Source organism: Meriones unguiculatus, chromosome 8 (genome assembly GCF_030254825.1).
Source record: "Meriones unguiculatus strain TT.TT164.6M chromosome 8, Bangor_MerUng_6.1, whole genome shotgun sequence".
NCBI classification, from domain to species: Eukaryota; Metazoa; Chordata; class Mammalia; order Rodentia; family Muridae; genus Meriones; species Meriones unguiculatus.
In genome coordinates this window covers 83,566,655-83,586,697 of record NC_083356.1, presented here as the reverse complement: position 1 = coordinate 83,586,697, position 20,043 = coordinate 83,566,655, and the positions used below count along the sequence as shown (strand labels likewise).

General features: G+C 40.1%; 1 protein-coding gene across 1 annotated transcript in view; it reads left to right on the top strand.

Moving 5' to 3' along the window:
• Window positions 1-13,073: 13,073 nt before the first annotated feature.
• Lrp1b (LDL receptor related protein 1B) overlaps window positions 13,074-20,043 on the top strand; it is a 2,037,254-nt gene continuing 2,030,284 nt past the window's right edge. The window contains exon 1 of the mRNA XM_060390094.1: window positions 13,074-13,935. Within this exon, the coding sequence (XP_060246077.1) occupies window positions 13,761-13,935 (175 nt within the window). The 5' untranslated portion in view covers window positions 13,074-13,760. The remainder of the gene's footprint in view (window positions 13,936-20,043) is intronic.

Below are 20,043 nucleotides of genomic sequence, written 5' to 3'. Positions count from 1 at the left end.
TTATTGGAATTTATTTACTTTGTATCCCGGATGTAGCCCCCTCCCTCATCTCCCAATCCCACCCTCCATCCCTCTCATTCATCCCTTATGCCCCACCCCTAATCCACTAAGACGGAGGTCCTCCTCTGCTTCTATCTGACCCTATCCTATCAGGTCTCATCAGGATTGGGTGCATCATCTTCCTCTGTGGCCTGTCAAGGCTGCTTCCCTCCCCCAGGGGAAGGTGATCAAAGAACCAGCCACTGAGTACATGTCAGAGACAGTCCTTGCTTCCCTTACTAGGGAACCCACATGGAGACTTATGGACTACCTCTGCCTATGGACTACATATGAGTAAGGTGAACATCCTTGCATGGTCCTTGGTTGAGGCAACAGTCTCTGCAGGGCCCCCTGGGCCCAGATTTTTAGCTCTGTTTGTACACCCATCAGAATAACTAAGATCAAAACCTCAAGTGACAACACATGCTGGAGAGGGTGTGGAGAAAGAGGATTCCTCCTCCATTGCTGGTGGGAATGTAAACTTGTATAACCACTTTGAAAATCAAGCTGGTGCTTTCCCACACAACTAGCAATAGTGAAACCTCAAGATCCAGCTATACTAATCCTAGGCATATACCTGAAAGATACTCAACCATACAACAAGGACATTTGTCAACTATGTTTACAGCAGCTTTATTCCTAATAGCCAGAATCTGGAAAAAAACCCAGATGCCCCTCAACTAAGGAACAAATACAGAAACTGTGGGACATTTATACAGTGGAATACCATGCAACAATTAAAAACAAAGAAATCATGAAATTTGCAGGCAAATGGTAGGATCTAGAAAAGATTATCTTGAGTGAGGTAACCCAGAAGCAGAAAGACACAGATGGTGTATACTCATTTATAGGTGGATATTAGCCGCATAACATAGGATAAACATATTGAAATCTATAGTCCTAAAGAAGCTAAAGAACAAAGAGGACCCTAGAGAATGTGCTTAATTCAGAAGGGCAAACAGGATAGACATCAGAAGTAAGAAAAGACAGAAAACATGGCAGCAACCTACCCCAGAGGGCCTCTGAAAGATTCTACAGCAGAGTATTGAAGTAGAAGCTGAGACTAATAGCCAAACTTTGGGCAGAGCGCAGGAAACCTTATGGAAGAAGGGGAAAATAGAAAGACCTGCGGGCACAGGAGTTCCAAATTCAGTATCTAGTTACCAGTAGTTTTTCATAACGAAACAAGGTAGCATCATCTATTAGCTACGTACTTTTCTAGTTTCTCCTTTTCTAAAGTTATATGTTCTCTTAGGTTAATCATATCAGATAAACAATGGATACAGTGGCTCACACCTGTCATCTCAGCAGTTAGCATGCTGAGATGGGACAAGTTTAATGCCAGTCTGTGCTACACCATAAATTCCAGGACAATAATATGTTTTTCTTGACGTAATACCACCATTTTCACCACTAGTGTAAAAAAGACATAAAATGTTAAAGCATAAATTTTTACTTTTATTTCCTGTCTGTTTTCTCTCTCTTTTTATGTATGTATATATGTATGTGTGCGTGTATGTGTGTGTGTGCGTGTGTGTGTGTGTGTGTGTACACTGTGTGTCTTCACTGAATCTGGAGCTTCCAAATTCAGAAGGATGGGCTGGCCAGTGAATCCCCAGGGTCTCTTTTTTTATCCAATTCCCTAGTGGGATTACAGGTGTGCCTTGCAAGACGATGCTCAAGTATTTTCCCTATGAGTCATCTCACTTGAATACTCAAGTATGATGACATTTTAATGCTTATTTTGCATTTTATAAACAGGAAAGACCAGTATTATTTCTGTGTTGATTAAGAGAGAGAGAGAGAGAGAGATCCATTTTTTTAAGGTTAAACTAAAATCCTGGCTCTAGAGATTTCTTTCACAATAGAAGGTCTAGCTCCCCCAAGTCTGTTTTACTAATTTTTTTCCACTTTGTACATTTAATTTTTGTTGTTGTTCTTTTTGCTGCATTTTCACTCACTGTTTTTATATTATTATTATCATTTATTACAATTTATTCAATTTTTTATCCTGGCTGTGGCTCCCTCCCTCATCTCCTCCCAATCCCACCCTCCCTCCCTCTCTTCCCCCTATGCTCCTCCCCTAGTCCACTTATATGGGAGGTCACTCACTGCTTTTTAAGAGTTCCTGCATCTTTTGTGTCATGTGAGATCAATTTGCCCCTGTGGCAGTAGCAGGGAGATCTACAGAACATGGCTAGTTAGATGGTGCAGTTAGTTAGAGTTGTGGCATTACTTAATCACTAAACAAGTCATTGAGGATGCCGCAAATGATCCAGAAAATCCACGTGTGTGATTTCCATGTCCTGGGTGAGCTTAGTGACAGAAGACTTGAGTATGACCCAGTCAGCAATTGCTACCTGGGTAGGCTTCGCATTTTAAAATCTTATTTTTTTTCCTTCTGATCCTAGTCTGATAGGTCTCATCAGGAGTGGCTGAATTGTCTTCCTCTGTGGCCTGGTAAGGTTGCTTCCCCTTCAGGAGGACATGATCAAAAAGTAAACCAATCAGATTATGTCAGAGGCAGTCCCTCTTCCCATTACTATAGAACCCACTTGGACACTGAACTGCCATGGGCTACATTTGTGCAGGGGTTCTAGGTTATCTCCTTGGGGAGGGACATGCATTGAGAAGGGGAAGGAAGGGAGGGATTGGGAGGGGAGGAGGGAGGGAACTAGAGGGGAGATACAAAGTAAATAAAGTGTAATTTAAAATAAAATTTAAATTTAAAAAAATCTTATTTTTTTTTAACCAGGGTGAATGCTATGTCTTGTTTTGAAATTTTTAAGTAATTTTTAGAAAATCCAGGTGCAGAAATCGGGGATAAGCAGTTATCCCCAATAAGAATGACTTAATAACTAGACCAATTCACTCAATGGTCTAGAATTCTCTAACTTACTATCTATTAGTTAAAAGGCTCACTTTTGCAGGCAAGAAAATTCATCTACTTCCTCCATGGAGAATGTATAAATGAAAGGAGAGGTCCAAAAAGTTTATGAAGAAATATGAATGTGATAGTTTTTAAAATGATTCACTTGCATTTTGGGAATAATTGTATTTTTTTTTCCTGGCTCTTTATGAAATGCTCAAATAATATATTTTCCTTGCCTTTATATAAAGTGAAATTCTGTGGTCCATGCTGAAAAGTGCTGCCTCAAAGAGACAACTTTGATCTCAGGGTTTTACACAATCACCTCTTCTTCTGTTATCTGGCAACGTGTGCTCGGAGTTCCTGTTCCCTCTGCTGTAAGGACTGCAGCTGCAGGATATTCAAAGTCATGTGGAAGCTCCACTTGACTAATGGGCTTTGCTTCACAGTGACTAAAATGTGTGCTTTCAAGCTGCTGCACCTTATGCATACCTTTGCTTACATCACTTAGCAGGACACCTTTTAATAGTCTCTTCAGACCCATTTTCTCATTACCATTAAAGCCCTTGCAATAGCACCGTGACTTTCCGTGTGTTCTGAGTAATCCTAATGCTAAGCACTGCGCCTTTCAAATAAGCAAACGAGAGCTGAAAGAAGAGACGTGAGAACGGAAATCGAGCTGTACTTTTCATTGCCCGCTTCTATATCAAAAAGTAAACTAATCTAAAGCTAAAAAGCTCCCAGCCTGAGATTATGTGTATAAATGTGTCTTTCCCCCTACATCAAGGACAGAAACAGCAGAGCTTTTTTTTACATTCAAATACATTGAATAGAAAACAAATTTAATAATCTGTTTTAAAAAAGGTCTAATCACAACCTACCACCTAAGTTGGCCACTTTGAATAAACATGGTCTTTGTCCTGTCATGTACTGTAATATTTTTTAGCCAGATAAATACAAATTGAGTATAGCACGGATGGCTATTGTTAAAATATATGAGCCTCCCTTTTGTGCTAGTATTCTCAACTCCAGGCTCTACTAAAAATAAAGAAAACTTAAAGGAGATCATAAAAATTGGGGGCAGTATTGACAGCTAATGCCCGCTGGGGTAAGGAGAATTAGACTCTTCAAAGATTCACCCATTATTGACTGTCCCACTCAGTGGTCAGCTTTAAAAAATGTATACCCACCACTAACCAAAATGAGTTCAGCAGGTTCATGCATGTTTATGTATATATATACACACACACACACACACACACACACATACACACACATATATATACACACACACGTGCATAATGATAATAGAGAAAAAGAGGATATCAGCTTGTAGGTGGCATTGGCTTAGCTTAAGAGAGGGAAAGGAGGCTGTAATTCTAATTCAAATAAAACATTTTCACATAAGGGAAAACACTTAGAAAACCCCCAAAACATCCAGATACCACTTGATAGCAGCAACTTGTAACTCTATGCTTTCTTGTCTGTGTGTAGTTAATGTTATTATTGAGTATGTATTGGGAACTTAAGGAACCTCAAACACCCTCATTTTTTTTAATTTTTTTTATAATTATAGACACTCAGTTACCCACCATGATTGTAAGGAAAAGAAAGATTATAGAACAGAAAATTAATCCATAGGTTTGAAAAAGGAACGTTCTGCAAGGAAATGTCTGCAAGTCAACCTTGGTGGACATTTTACAAAAGCCGAGAAACAACTAACAGTTTCACTTTGGTGTTTTATAGGCATATGTGTGTAAGGGCCATAACAGACAGAACCATCATCTCCACAATGCATTTTTCCACTTTATTTTATATTTGTCAAAACTCAAATTACATTGTACAAAGCTTGCTTTGTAACTTAAGAATAAAAAAAAAAAAAAAACATCAAAGTGTCCGATAGGGGGCAGTCAAGTACTGTGAACAAAAAACCCTGAATTTTTCCTGATTCAGATTATGTTCAGAAGGTTGAAGGAAGACCCTGGGCACATTTTTTTGTATTACCTTTTGTAGATAAAACAAAACTGAGCAAAATAAGTGAAAATACTCTTCGGCATATTTCTGTTCCGAAATGAGAGTCAATAGGCTGTTAAAGAGTATGATTAAGTGTCCTTCTGCGCCTTCTTATCCTAAAAGGTATCAGGCTGTAGACAGCTGAGTTTTCAGCATTCTCCAAACTCTAAAGTAGTTCTTCTCCTTCTTGGAGTTCAGTGCTTCAGATAGTTGTCATTTTTCTTCTAGAAAGAGCTGAATGAAAACTGTAAAGTGTCTCACCGCCCTCCTCACCCTAGACTTCACAACACAATAAAAGAGGTGACAGAAATTGCTGTTGAATACTATCTTAATAATCTGTCAGTTTTTCAGCCCTACGTAGAGAAGATGTAGCCAGTGTTGGTTCCTTTGTGTTTGAAGAGGAGAAGTTAGGAGATGTAGGGGTGAGATCCCATCCCTCTTCAGGGGTAGGCCAGATGCTTCCACAGATGAACTATGTGTCTGCATGCTGAAAACATCATAAAACTCTAAGTGAAAATATCAGATCGCACCCAAAGGAGTAAAACTATTTTCAAGAGGTGAGAGGGAAAAGCTTATTTGGGCTTTGAACCTGTGATTTAAAAGAGGTTGCCGTTTTATTCTAATATGGCCCTTATCCTGACAGCTTCAAACCAGACCTCTACATGCCCTCTGGCTAGCTTTATAAATCCTATTAAGCATATTACATGCTAATCTCCCACTGAATATCCCACTGAGAGTTTTCCATTGAAGCATTTCACAGTCCTCATCACGCAGAACATGTGTGCTTGATTTCCACTGCTGCCACCTAAGGGAACTTAATTTGTGTTTTTTGATCTGAAAATAGGTGCCAGAGCTCTCAACTCAGCACCTCATTCACTTGTTCACCTGTTTCCCTTAGAAATGATGGAGTCACTTGCTGAGCCACTTGGCAGTGGCCAACTTGAGATATCTAAGTGCTACTATCATAGCCTTCAACAGCCTGTTTGAGTGAGTCACTGCTGTGACTGTAAATACCTGCACGTGGGTTGCACTCAGAACCAACTGGGACAGAGGTCAGCAATCGCTTGCAGCAACTTGAGAAATATCTTAGCATCTTGATGTACTTCATAGCTACGAAACTTCAAAGAACAAAAGGTGAATGATTTTAACTAAGTTGTCTTGACACTGACACAGATTGAAGGGATATTTCTAGAATTTTCTTCCGAGAATTTTTTTTTTAATTTATAGGAAGTTATTTTTATTAGGAAGTTCATCCTCGATTTGCTGTGGAATACCTTACTGTTTCAGGTTATGTGGAGGGAGATAAGGAAGTGGGGTTGGCTTCTGAGCTGACAGTCAGTTGTTTGCTGTCACAGTATCCCTAATACTATATGGTACATTGTTTGACACATGGATGGTCCTAGAAAATTCCTAGCCTAATTCAGGTCTGGAGATTAGGTATACTTTAGCTCATTTTATTCTGTATGAACAGTGGAACATGTTACCTTTTAGGGTTGTCTTTCTTGTCCTTTGATGTTATTTAACTGGATCAGTTTTTTGATGAAAAATGAAAATTAATGAAATGTTTTGTCAGTTTTATAATTCTCTGGTGTGTACGTCCGTGTTTGGTCTTATAGGCATACACAATTCTATTATTACTATTATTATTACTATTATCATTATTATTAATTGTAATTCAATTTAAAGACAGGTAAAGAACACAAGGGCCACTTCTCAAATTCCTATTCACCATCCACTTGCCTTTGAAAAGAATAAAGGGAAAATTCGGTGGTTTTGCTGTATACCTGAAAGCACACAACTAATAGGGCACTGGCAATGTCTTAGCAAGGGAAGAGGATCCCTGAGGAGTCCATGGTGGCCTTGGTCTTCTGCTCAAGCAAGCTTCTGCATGTGGACTTTGTCTTTGCATCTGCATATAATACAATGTGAAAAACAATATATCATATCTCATTTTTTTGTGGTGCTTCTGTAGTGGAATTTGCAGAATGCTATGAATGATATCCTTGGCCAAGTCTATTTACAATGCAGACTGTAGCAATGGAAAGTCATAAAAGCATTTAATGGTCTTTCAACTATAATTTAACTTTGCCAGGATTCATGCATAAAATCACACATTTTCACAAATCTTGATAAATATATCTGGGTCCAAATGTCACTATTTTTCTTCCTACAAAGAAAGGCTTGACATAAAATTAGGGCATTCTGTTCTGGGCTAAAAAGCTCCTTTGCATTTAAGTTTTTATGGTGATTAAAAAGTATAATTTTCATAGCAGAAAAACACTTTCAGAGGGCAAGAGATATTTTTTGTGTAAGAGAATGGATTTTCTTTTACTTAAAAAAAATAATGTTTTGGGGGAAAATGTTTTGTAAGTTTTTCTTCAAATAAAACTGTTAAAAGGTGACTCAAGTAAAACCTACTTAACACACACTTATTTAGTACTTACTACTGACAGGCACTGTGCCCAAGTGGAGATGTGACTGCCTCCCAAGACAAGTTTCTGCTTTAATTAAGTCAGGCATGCTTCAAAGAAATGTCTGATGACTCTTGTTGCTGTTTCTTTTCTTTACTTCTTTCTGATTTTTACTTCTATTTGGTGTCTCTTGTTTTAATTTGCTTTAGAGGGGCCGTTTCTAATGAAACAACTAAAAACAAATTACTCTGGTCAGGAATTGAAATGTAACAAAGTGACCCCGTCATGAAGTAGAAACAGAAAACCCCACTGAAACTAGCTTAAAATACTGCACCGACAGGCACTCTACATGGTCGCATCAACACCTGCTATTGAAGTTCAGGATCATATTTTCCATGCCTGTTCGTTCTGATGTTCAGGCCTGCCCGCTGTCTTTGTCATTGTGCTACCCTGTTTATCTCAGATGCAAGGATGTGCTCCATGACAGACCGACTGGAGAACAGCAGATACAGGAAAGATTAACAGGTGCAGTGGAAACAGCGAAAAGCCATTAATCAGCAGCATGGTGTCTCTAGGTGCCTGTTACAGGAGAAATCCGCAGAGAAAGGGTTTTTTAAAAGTGTTTGGTTGGAAATACAAAATGCTAAAAGCTATGCCGGAAAAAAAAAAAAACCCAAGAAATATATGGCTAAGTTCATAGTTTTAATTTTTAAATATAAATTAACTAAGGTATTGAAAGGCTTGCAAATAAGTCTCCAATAAAACAGAATAAAGTGAAAATGAGTGGACAGCATAATAAATAAAGGCTTCCCGTATTTTTTTTTTGTCATGTTGTGCTGTAAGATTCCGCAACAGAAGATGGTCCCCAGGAACTGATGAATCTGTAACATTACTACTGAGAACCTGTGGGTATGTGATGAATTCTGCTTGACTTGGGACAGTAACCTGGTTGTAGATCATTAAGTGGCATGTGCTTGCTGACAAAACTTGTCCCTGCCTTAAAAGGCCTTGATATGTGTCATCTGAATCCGAAATCTCACAGAACACAGTGGCAACAGGAGTCCCATCTTATTCAAAGTTTGTCGACAAAGTTCCCGGAAAGCATATGATAGTGATATTGTGAGTTTCTCTTCATAATAGTCCTCCACCCTACCTTTTTGTTTATGTCAGCAAGGATGTTTGAAAATGTGGTTTTTTAGAGGATTCTGGAAAGTGAGCTATTTATCACATAAAGGGTGTTTGATTTGGTTACATATCCATTTCATTCAAAGACCACATATATAATCCTTATTGGTATATGTACTGAATAAGTATAGAACATATTCATATCTCTACTGAGTGAATACATTCAAACTCTCTAAGCTACCATCCCACTTAAGGAGAAAACTCTAAAGGAATATGAGAAAGACCGGTTATAAGATCTAGTAGTTAGACGTAATATTCAATAATATTCAAGGGCAAATTTGGCCATTAGTAAGATATGCATATAATATCAGACTACTCACCTTTCCTATCTTAAAGCTTTCATTAGATGAATGTGGTGAATTGCAATAGATGATTTGAATATTCCTCCCACTTCCAGCAACCTAAAAGTTCTTAATTATAATTATGGAGCAGAAAAACAATGACCAAAAGAACAGAGGTCAGTATTACTGGGCAGAGCAATGCCACAGGGCTATATTCAAAGTGTATCTTGCTCCATGTCACTGGCAGACTTCCCTCACAGATCTCAGTAAGGTTTTTGTTCCAGCATCGAGGAAGAAAGGCAGTCTTCACAGTTCTGCAAGAATTTCAGTGTCTAAAAGCACCAAGGATCAGGCTTCTCGTGAATACCTGACCTCAACCATCAAGCAGCTACCTCATGAGTAGAGAGAGAATATTTGGTAAACCTTTCACATTTTTGTATGATCCACATATGAAACTAAGTTATTACGTATTGTACCTTCTGACTACATATCAAAAGTGCAAAATAAAAGTTGTATCTGAAAGCTGTATAATTATGAAATACAATCTATGAAGAGAAAAAGTATGATGCATTTTTAATATCTCAAATTTGCCTTCCTGATGTTAGAAGCTTATTCATCAAGAGTCAAGGGAAATCTAAAACAATCAAATGTGTCTTAAAAGTATTTGTCTTTCAAAGGTTGTGGTGGTCATTTAGTTAGGCTTTTTCTCATATCTATTTTAAGATATTTACAAAAATGTTTGTGAAAAAAAAAAGAAACACAGGCATAAAGAGAAGGCAACATTAGAGAGATTTGGGTCTCATCTTTCTTTTAAAGGTACAACTCTGAATACTTGGCAAATGGTGGCACTTAAGATACATCAAAATCTTATTTATCTCAATCAAATCCTCAAATCCCAGTTGGAAAATTATACTACCTAAAGAATCCATGTTTGATGTGAACCACTAACAAATGCACAAAGCATAAAAATGCCACAATTCATACACTATCACAAATCTCAGCTTTCAAGGTAAGGTATTGCCCAGAGATTTTTTTTTTAATTTTAAAGCATTGATGATGCAATAATGGATAATGTTTCTTAAGTCATCCTCCTTTCCATTTCCTCTTTCTCCAACTCCTCCTACAGACCCCCACTATCTCCTCCTGTGTTACTCCTTGGCAACTTGGCAGTTTTTTTTTTTTTTGTGTGTGTGTGTGTGGAGAAGCAGAGTGGGAGAACCTCAGAACCCTGAGGCAGAGATTGTGTAGATCCCCAGCTCCCTAGCAACCAGCTTTGGGGTAAGCTGTCCTGCATACACCTCTTTAGTGAGAAGCTGCCATCCTCGGTGTGTTGTTTGGACACACCTCTTTTTCATTCACAACTGAGGTAAGGAAGTGCATGACATGGCACCACAGAGAGCGAAAATCCCCAAGAGTACCCGTGACAATCAGGCGAAAGGAAACATGGTGTTTTATCCCAGGCAGTCAGGGGTGGCTCTAAGACAAAATGTAGGAGTGCCACTGGCCAATACTCAATAATCACCATTGTCGTAAACCGTAAGGGAGGAGTAATTGATCGCATTTTAATTTATCTCATTGAGAAAGTGGATTATATTCTATAGTTTGAGAAAATTTACTTCACTTGTCAGTGTTAATATCTGATTATAATAAAATTATAATGGGTCATAAAAAATAGGGGCTAGCCATTTCTTTTTCACCAATAGAACAGTTTATTAATTTTCTTTTCCAAGAGAGCATATATTATAGAGAAATAAAATATTTTCAGAAATTTATGTTAATATTACTTTTATATTTATACTCAATTCAAGTACATGGATTCTTAAAACTTAGGGATACATTATTTAATTTAAGCCCAAATTTAGTCATCTGTGAACTGAAGCAGAACTCATAATCATGTCTTGTGATAAATTGGTTGTTTCCAACAGATCTTTGGAAGAACCACTCCATGAAAATGATCTGATGTGAGGTGGGTAATTTCCTCCTATGTCATTTCAAAAATGGCCTTGTTTCATTCCTGATGCAATGAAGTCCTGTTGTTTTCTATTTAGCCTGTTTGTTATGCATTCTGAAGGAACCGATCATTTGTATTAACTGGGCCGTGAGCGTGCACCTCTTTCTAAAGTATCCAGCACAGACAAGCATTTCATTGCAGGTGTGTGCTCACTTAGCAGGGGTCTGGGCAATGTGTACACACTCCTGCCGAGCTGCTGGAGGAGTTTTTCTCCTACTCTTGCTGTAGGAACCACATCTGCTGCTGTCTTACGCTAATATTTCTCCACTTGCATTTTACAGAAAAGGCTTAGTGGAAATCAGGTACAATGAGCTACTACTCTTCACCAGCCGGCAAACTGCCCCATAGACCTGAACTTCTGCACAGGCTTGTGTTGGATTGTAGCACTAATTTGAGTGATGTGCTATTCACAAACGATGGGTTGAGCTTTTATTTTTTTTTAATTCTTTTCTGCTTTGCTGTTCTGTGTTTGGTCAGTACAGTTTCAATATTCTCTATTGAAGGAAGGGAGAGAGAGAGAGAGAGAGAGAGAGAGAGAGAGAGAGAGAGAGAGAGAGAGTTGTGTGTGTGTATTTGTCAAAGGAACTGGAAAAAAAAAAGACCCAGGTGCTTTCACTCTGCTGCATTCCTAGGCTCATTCTCCTGGAGGACTGCCTGCACAGAGTGCAGTGTGCTGAAATCTCCTGGGCTTTCATTGAGCTGACTGTCTCTCCCCAATTTCCCTTCCCAAGGCTGTTTGTGTTATGGAGACCAATGAGTAGCTACCTCACCTTGTCTCTACAGACAAGGTGGACAGCTTAGAGCAGCTTGGAAAACAAGGAATCTGGTGTCTTCATCCTGGCTCTTGGGCATGCCCCCCCCTTTTTTTGTAGAGAATTGCAAATGGGGTGGAAACTTTCTTGTAGTTTATACCTTAGTTGCCTCATTGGAATTATGTAGGAAAGAGAGCTACTCAGTCTGTCCCAGAGCATATGTATTCAAGCGACTGCAGATGTCTTGTTGACCCTTGGTAAACACTACTTTGCATTCGTAATTACCATTCTTTTGAATGTCATTTAGTCCTAAGTTTGTGAAAATTTTAAATGAGATTAAAAGAAAGTTCCCTTCCTATTTGGTGACTAGTATTATATAACTGAAAATTCTCAGGGATATTATGTTTAACAACTAGATGAAAAAAAAAATCTTACACTTGTAAATGTTATATGTAGTGAGTCCTGAATAACTAACTTCAGAAGGCAAAGTAAACATGAAAGTTTTCAATTTGAAATAAAAAATGTAGAATAAAAGGCACACATATGATCAGAGTAAGAATGAAAAGATTCATCTTCCAGATGCCTGGCATTGTCCTCCAGAGTTTCCTTTGTGCACTTTGGTTCAGTCTAATCTTAATGGCTCCTATTCTGGACTGCCAAAGATGGCTCTTGAGATTTTAATGGTCATTTCTAGGACATATTTCTCCTGCTACCTGTAAGTTTTTAAGCTCGGCAATATAAGAAGTCTATTGCTCCTCCTACTCTAAGTAGTCTCTGGCTCGTTTTTTTTTTTTGTTGTTGTTGTTTTGTTTTGTTTGTTGTTTGTTTTTGTTGTTGTTGTTTTGATTTTTGTTTGTTTTTGTTGTTGTTGTTCTTTTCTTGGAGTTCTCTGTATTTGGTTTTTTTGAAAAGGAGTGTCTCTGTGAAGCCCTGGCTCTCCTACAACTCCTAGTCCTGTAACTGAGACATGTACCTGCCTCTGCATCCAGAGTGCTTGGAGATTAAAGGTGTGGCATCTGGTTTTAAAATATTAAAATGTAAGATTTTTTTTGTCAGAGACAAGATACTGACACTGCTGTGAAGAAAGTAAGCCTTCAGTTATCAGATATTAAAATAACCCAAAAACCATTTCTGCACAGTGAATTAAGTTATAAACACCAGGCTTGCCACTGTGACTCTTAAATGGTAACTAAATCAGCTTAAATTGTTGTGTATGTGCCCTTATACATACATGGGAGTAAATATTCTACAGATTCATTTTGATACATCTCATTGTTTCAGAAAGTTCTCAGACTGTCAGTGCAATGTAGGAAATAAAAATGACACAAACCACCTCGCAACCTTGAATTGGCTCGGATAATATTCCTTTAAACAGAGAACTGAGGTAGAACCCCTTGCTTAAATTGGACCTGCTTTTTGTACTTACCTTTACTGTGTGTGTGTGTGTGTGTGTGTGTGTGTGTGTGTGTGTAATTGTAATGGTTAGTGACTTTAGACATTTTTGTTTTGTTTCTGCTGAGTCACTAATTTTGCATCTCTGTCCCCAAGTGCCACTCAGCATAAAAGTTACTAGTGCACTTGGGAATGCTCTGCGAGCTGTCAAGTGGAGGAAACCATTTCCCTAAGAGAAACAACGTCCTGGCTTGCATTGGCTTCTCCGGAAGGACGCTTCCTTGTACAGCCCAGACATCAAATCAGCTTTGCCTGAGAAGCGGTTTGCCAGGCTCAAGAGTGGGGACATCTCAGCTGGCTGGCGCTGCTTTCTGGAACCTGCTTTGCTTGACCCTCTGCGGTCCGTCTTTAGCTAAGGACCCGGATCCCTACAGAACCACCGCGGAGTTACTTTCCCTTCAAGGAGGCTGAAGGAGCAGTGATCTGTGGGGCTCTCATTTGCTGCCGTTTCCCCATCGTGTTAACCGCCTCTTACTAGTAATAGATGTGATTTCTGTGGGCGACGGAGGGGAGTGCTGAGGCCTCGGTGATTAATAGTGAATTCCCATCGGCGGGCATCTCTCTGCCCCTCTTGCGTGATGTAAGATCAGACGTATCCTGCATCGGAAAGTCCAGACACCCAGCGCCGGGCTGGCGCTCGCACGCTCTCCGCAGGCGCGCTTTCGCACACCTTCCACATCCTGCTCCTGGCAGAGCAAGGCGGACCGGCTGGACCCACCGACCAGGGATTTCCAGTGACATTTGTAAATGACGCGGCTCCGTTCCAGGCTGCCAGCCGCCGCGGCCGGGCGGAGGGTGCCGCCGGGCAGTCTGCAGCACCGGCTCACCGGGGAGACCATCATGTCCCAGTTGCTCCTTGCCATCCTCACTCTCTCGGGATTATTGCCTAACACCGGGGTGCTGACCGTGGGAGCCAACCAAGGTAAGGACCGCGATCCCCCCCTTCCTCCCCGTTTCCTCCCTCGGCTTTCTTGAGGGGTGATGCCGCCAGACAACTGTGAAACTTAAGTCCTTGGCAGCTCCGCTCCCGGGACCCGCTGGCCACTGTGCGCTAGACTCCTGGGGGGGGGAGAGGGTTATTGGAGGGTTTCTGAACTAGGTGCCAGAGTGTTCCGCGCCCCGACATTTTACCCTTGGTCGTTTTTAGGTCCTGGTTTTGTCTGTCCCCTTTCCCCTGGGAACATTTGGATTTGGCTTTGGCTTCTGCTCGGCCATCCCAAGCGCTGCAGATGTTGGATGAGAATTCGCATTTCTTTGAGACTCCCTTTGGCGCTGGCTCTCAGCTGAGAGCTTTAGCCTCCTGATTCTCCGCCATAGGCAATTACTCTCCCAACTTAGCTCCTGGTTAACTTCCTCAGCTGTGTATCTAGGGAGAAGTGTCAGTGCTCACTCCCTCCTGGACTGCGTCTCTCTCTCTCTCTCTCTCTCTCTCTCTCTCTCTCTCTCTCTCTCTCTCTCTCTTTTTTCTGGGGCTGACTTGGGTTGAGTAGCCAGAAGAGAAGCACTGGGGGGCATTTCCGACAGAGAAGGTCTTCGACCCAGCACCAGGGTACCTTGATAGCCTTATCAACTGGAGAGACTGGCTCTGTCTAGCCTGGCACTTTTGCGCTTGCGCTTCTACCATCCCCAAGCAGCTGAGAACTAGAAGTTCAGAGGGGAAAGGGGAAGGGGAGCCCAGAGAGAAGGTCGAGGTGATAAACCACGATTCTGAAACTTTTGCCATGGAAATCCTCTTTTCCTTTTCCTTTCAGTTGACTATCATTGACAAGGATATGTGGGTTAAAGAGGGAAAGGGAGAAACCACAGCAGAGGAATATTTGCGCACTGCCGCCAGGCTAGAAAGGGTTAACTACTTAAAGGAAGATTAGAAGAATCATAAATCCTGCACTGAGCCCACACTGACGGCATAATTCATCTTTTTAACTTAATTAGAAAAGAGAAAAATAAACAAACAAAAATTAAAAAAAATAACTCCAGTTGGCCAGATGCCAGTGCCTAGCAAATAGCCAAGGTCTTGCACTGTGAGATTCAGTCGGTTTAGGTGAAAGGAATTATGAATTGACTATAAGCTAGTTTCATTATAGGACAGCACAGGTTGGGTTCTAATGGTCCTATTTAACTTACTTCTGGCAACCATCCCCTAGTCCCAAAGCAGACTCACACATGTCATCTCTAGGAGTAGCACTGATAATTTTTCAGGTGCACCACTGCTGCATCATATAGTTTCTGAACTTGCTTTAAGTTGCCTTGAAGTCGCTGTGGAAGAGTTGAAAAACGGGGCAGATAAAATGGAAGCATGTAGCTCTCAGTTGAAATGACGGTGGCTTTGATCTGGCACAGTGGCTCCTCAACCTTCCTTAGCAAGAACCTTTGAAGTTGGGCTGGAGCAGAGGAGCAGATGAAGATTGTCGGCCCAGTAGGCTGGCAAAGCAGGCTACATTGTTGGTACTGTGTTCCATCAGACGGAGAATGCACCCCCTAACCCCACCCCAGTCTGACCTCACCCATAGACCAGTGTTTTGTGTATTTCTGTAGCACACTGCTGTTACCTGAGAGGAATGATCGACCATCCAGAGAAAATTTTGTGCACATTAAAAAAAATAAATAAATAAATAAAAAATAAATATAAATCAGCTTTCTCAAGAGATAAGAAATTAACTCAAGGAAGGTATCTGGTGCCAGTTTAGCTCCACAGATGAGAGAAACCCCTATGGCATCTAAGGTTACAGAGAAGATGATTGTTAGTTTTCATGATTTAACTGGATGTTCATTAGCTGCTGAAAACGTTATCAGAATTATTTTGTCACAGAGAGTAAGCATATGTGGTTGAAGATCAACACTGACTTCCATTGCATCTAACCCAACTCTCAAAACTTAGAAAATAGTTACAAATTGACAGATAGCTATCAAAATGGAGAGTTACCCTCATGTATATATTCAGTAGGGAGAAAAAAAAGAGGGAAGAAGGGAGGGGGAGAAGAAGGGAGGAACGCAAAGAAGGAGGCAGAGAATTTTGCTAAAAGTTTAAAATGAGGATGTAGCTGCATTATGACCTATGTCTCCCACTGAGATGCTGACAATCCAGACCTGGCATGTAATCCAAAACAAGGTTAATGAGATGTAGCTGCATCAAGCCTGTGGCTGTGGCAACGCTCTGGAGGAAGGAAATGTATGTGTGAAAAGACCTGTGAGGTTAGTAGTGTAAGAGTGAGTTTTATGCCTCAAAGTGTGAACCTGTGTCTGGGTTCTCAGATACTTAGAGGTAAAGACAGCTTCTCATTCCTTGTGGGAGGTGCTTGTGTTCTCTACTGTGATGCCCTTGGGAAGTTTGTGAGCAGAAGCTAAACACTTTTACTAGCTGGAAAAAAAATGCTCTACCCCAAAAACATATTTGAAACTCATTTGTGTATTTAGCTTTAAGTTCATAGGCATCTACTTGTCCTTTAATTACATGTGGTTTACCTAGTTTGTATTGATTTTTATACTATCAAAATAATGTATAGACCAGTTTTTCTAATTAGATTCCCTTATATCTGAAAAAGAATGTCTTTATAACTTCTTTTTCAAATTTTACATTAATTATTTATTGCAATTTATTCACTTTTTATCCTGGCTGTGATCCCCTCCCTCATCTCCTCTCAGTCCCACCCATCCTCCCTCTTCTCCTCCTATGTACCCTTTCCCTAGTCCCTTAATAGGGGAGGTCCTCCTCCACTTCTATTTGACCCTAGCCTATCAGGTCTCATCAGGACTGGCTGCAACTTCTTAACAGCCAAAAGGAGGATAAATCAGACTAATTTAGAATAAACTAATTAGTCATTTGAGAATGTCATATCATATCAAAGCATTGCTTGATAATGATTAAGCCTTAAAAGGAAGTATGTTTTAAATTGTCAAATTTTCTGAAATGAAAAGGAGATGGGAGACCCTGACCAAGTTAAAAACCTTTAGTCTGATTAAGATGTGAGGACAAATTTTGAAATAATTAATGTTTGTGCTGCGTTTGTACTATTAGGTCTGTTTAAAAGTGTTGAAAGATGATTATTACATATATGATACAGTTTAAATCTTTCTCTTAAAGGATGTACTGCAGTTTATATCTTTGTGCAATTCATATCTTATTTGATAAAATGTGCAGGTTTTATCTTGAAGAAGTCTTTAAACTTTGGCTCAGTTTCTTCCCACCTTCTAAACTTAAATAGGAAAAATACTTAAAAATATAAATATGTTGCAACAATAAGAAAGAATTGCGTAAAGGTAGCAAAAAGGAGGCGATGTGCTGAATGCAAGAGGTGTTAAACTATATTTAGTTAAAAGAGTAATTCCTTGCATACTTTGCCTTTTAACTTCATAATGAATAGCCTGTGAAAACACTTGCAGTATGAAGATAGTTTAAAGCAACTTGCATCAATGTTACTCAGTATGCAATTGTATCTGTAAGAATGGAGATTTCTTAGTACTCTCACAGGAAACTTAAGTACCTAACTACTGTGGAGCTGTTAAGATGGGAGTTGTTTTTCAGTAAATGTGAAAGAAATCTTGTGGTTACTTCTGGATGCTGTCGTTAGTGGATTCCAAAAAGTGAAATGGTCCTTTGTAAATACTCTTTGTCAGTAAATGCAGAGGTTTACAGAGGTTTCCTGTGTGCCTACGTTGGATCCATAGTGTTAAATTACTCCTTAGTTGCTTTCTTGATATCTTCTCAGAGCCTGTGTCATAACACAAAGATAAGACCCATTTAAAACTACCTAGCATGAACACAGGTTGGTCTCTTAAAGGAAATGCTATGCTACAGAACCTCCACTTCTTCCATGTGTTCCATACTAGGGTGTGACCTTTATCCTAACAATGTCATTGGGGTTGCTTCTGCAGCTGCTTTTTATGTCTTACATAAAATGTACCATCGTCTTCAATTCTTTTCTGCTTATAGGGAGTTTGTGTGGGGAAAAAGCATCAGTCAGACACAAGGATAGATTGCTCCATCTTCTATGCCTTTCTGTCAAAACAATTCTCATCCAGAGGAAACACTTGTCTTCATTCCAAATAGATACATTCAAAGAAAGTAGAATTAATACTTAGCATTGTACATGCTTGCACCAACCTGATATTTCTAGTCTAACCAATGTAGTAGCAAGGAGGTCCTGCCCACACATGAAATTCTTATTTACATATGTTTCTTTAAAAGACAGTTGTGGTGCAAAAACCAAAAAACACCAATATGGCCTCAACATTAGAGACACTGTTTATTAAATCAAAGCTTTTACTTTTTTATAACTGCAGATAAAATATCTATTCTTATGATTGGTGCCTTCCTGTGAGATGAAATACTGTAGACATATTTCTTGACCGGCAGCACGTGGTGCTCTAATGAGTTTCTGTATGGCTGATAACTTGTTTCCCCACAACCCGAAAGTGGGAGAGATGAATGTCAAACTGCTTTTGCCCATTTTGGTTTTCTGATGCAGGGACTGAAGCTTGGGTCTCCCTGTGCTGAGTCTGTGTTCCCATTGAGCCCCACCCAGCTCCAAGCAATAGCCTGGGAAATGCTTGTAGTGAAAATGCCTTAGCAGACTGCCATGTAAGGGGATGTTCCTGGCTGGAATAGTGACGATGAGAGTAAGCACAGTGAAAATCTCAGAATGAGTTAGCCAGAAGGTGCCGTTGGCAGCGTTTGTGTCAGAAAACAACTAAATTTTACAGGGAAGTTTTTTTCTTAAAGTTTTCAGGAGACATCCAGTTTGCCTAATTAATCTGAGAATAATGACAAATTCAATGCATGCGCCGCAATACAGCAAGAAAGCAAACACAAAGTTTTTTTTTTTTTTTCTTTTTAGAAGGGAGACAAAATTAGTCTTACCAGCCAGTACTGAGTGTGAAAGCAACACCTTTCCCTGCTTCTACTTTCTGTGAATCCATTTACCCCATGTTTAACCCAGAGGCATGAAAATTAAGTTTGTATCTACCAGTCTAAGTATCCTGATACATAAATATTAAACAATATCAAACACAGAAACATCTTTAGAGTTGATTTATTAAAATTATTCTAGTTCCCACCTGTGCCACTGTATGCTTACCTAAATCGCTTTTAAGATGTATTGGGCCTTAGGTATGCCCTGGTTACTCGCATGCCTCACTGGGTGCCTATGCCCATTGATGCCCCTCACGCTATGACTCTCTTCAGACAGAAAAGGGATCTTGGAACTACAGCCACCATTGTTACTACCATCTCATTGACGGCTGTTGGAGCTACCACCAGGGCATTAGCCATGAGTCATACTGGGCAGACTGCTCAGACCCTGAATAATCATTTAGCCAATGTAGCTCATGCCTTAGTTGTACATAAAGGAATTAATGCTCAACTAAAAGGAAGCTTGATGGTGTTCAATCAGAGGATTGACCTCTTGCAGGAGCAAATTGATACCCTATGGCAAATCGCTCAACCTGGCTGTCAATGAAAGTATGCTGGACTTTGTGTCACTAGCATACAACATGAGAATTTTTCCTGCGCTGCAAATCTGTCTAAACAATTGTCGAGGTATATTTTAGGTAATTGGGACTGGAGAATTCGATACTACGATGGAGCAGCTGAGAGTGGCCATTGTCACAGTAAATTCTACCGGAGTGGACGCAGGACTAGCCACAGGATTATCAACATGTATTGCTGCAGCCATGAATCATCTGAAGGAATGGGCGGGCATGGGAGCGTTAGCAGGCCTTCTGGTGTTGGTCTCCTTGGTTTGCCTGTGGTATATATGCAAGATTAGAGTCTCACAACAGTGTGATGCAGCCATGATCATTCAGGCCTTTACAGCCATTGAAGCAGGACATTCTCCCCAAGCATGGTTGGATACCATAAAAAGCTAAAATGATACGCTCAGGATGCGAGGCTAAGCACTGCACTCAGGGTCAGCCGCTTTGGACCCAGAGAAGAGCATGTCTGATTGCATGCGGGTTGATGCCCCAGGTCCCGCCTCTGAGAAAAAGGTATCGGACGGTCTGATGCTCTTTGGGTGGATGACACCTAAATGAA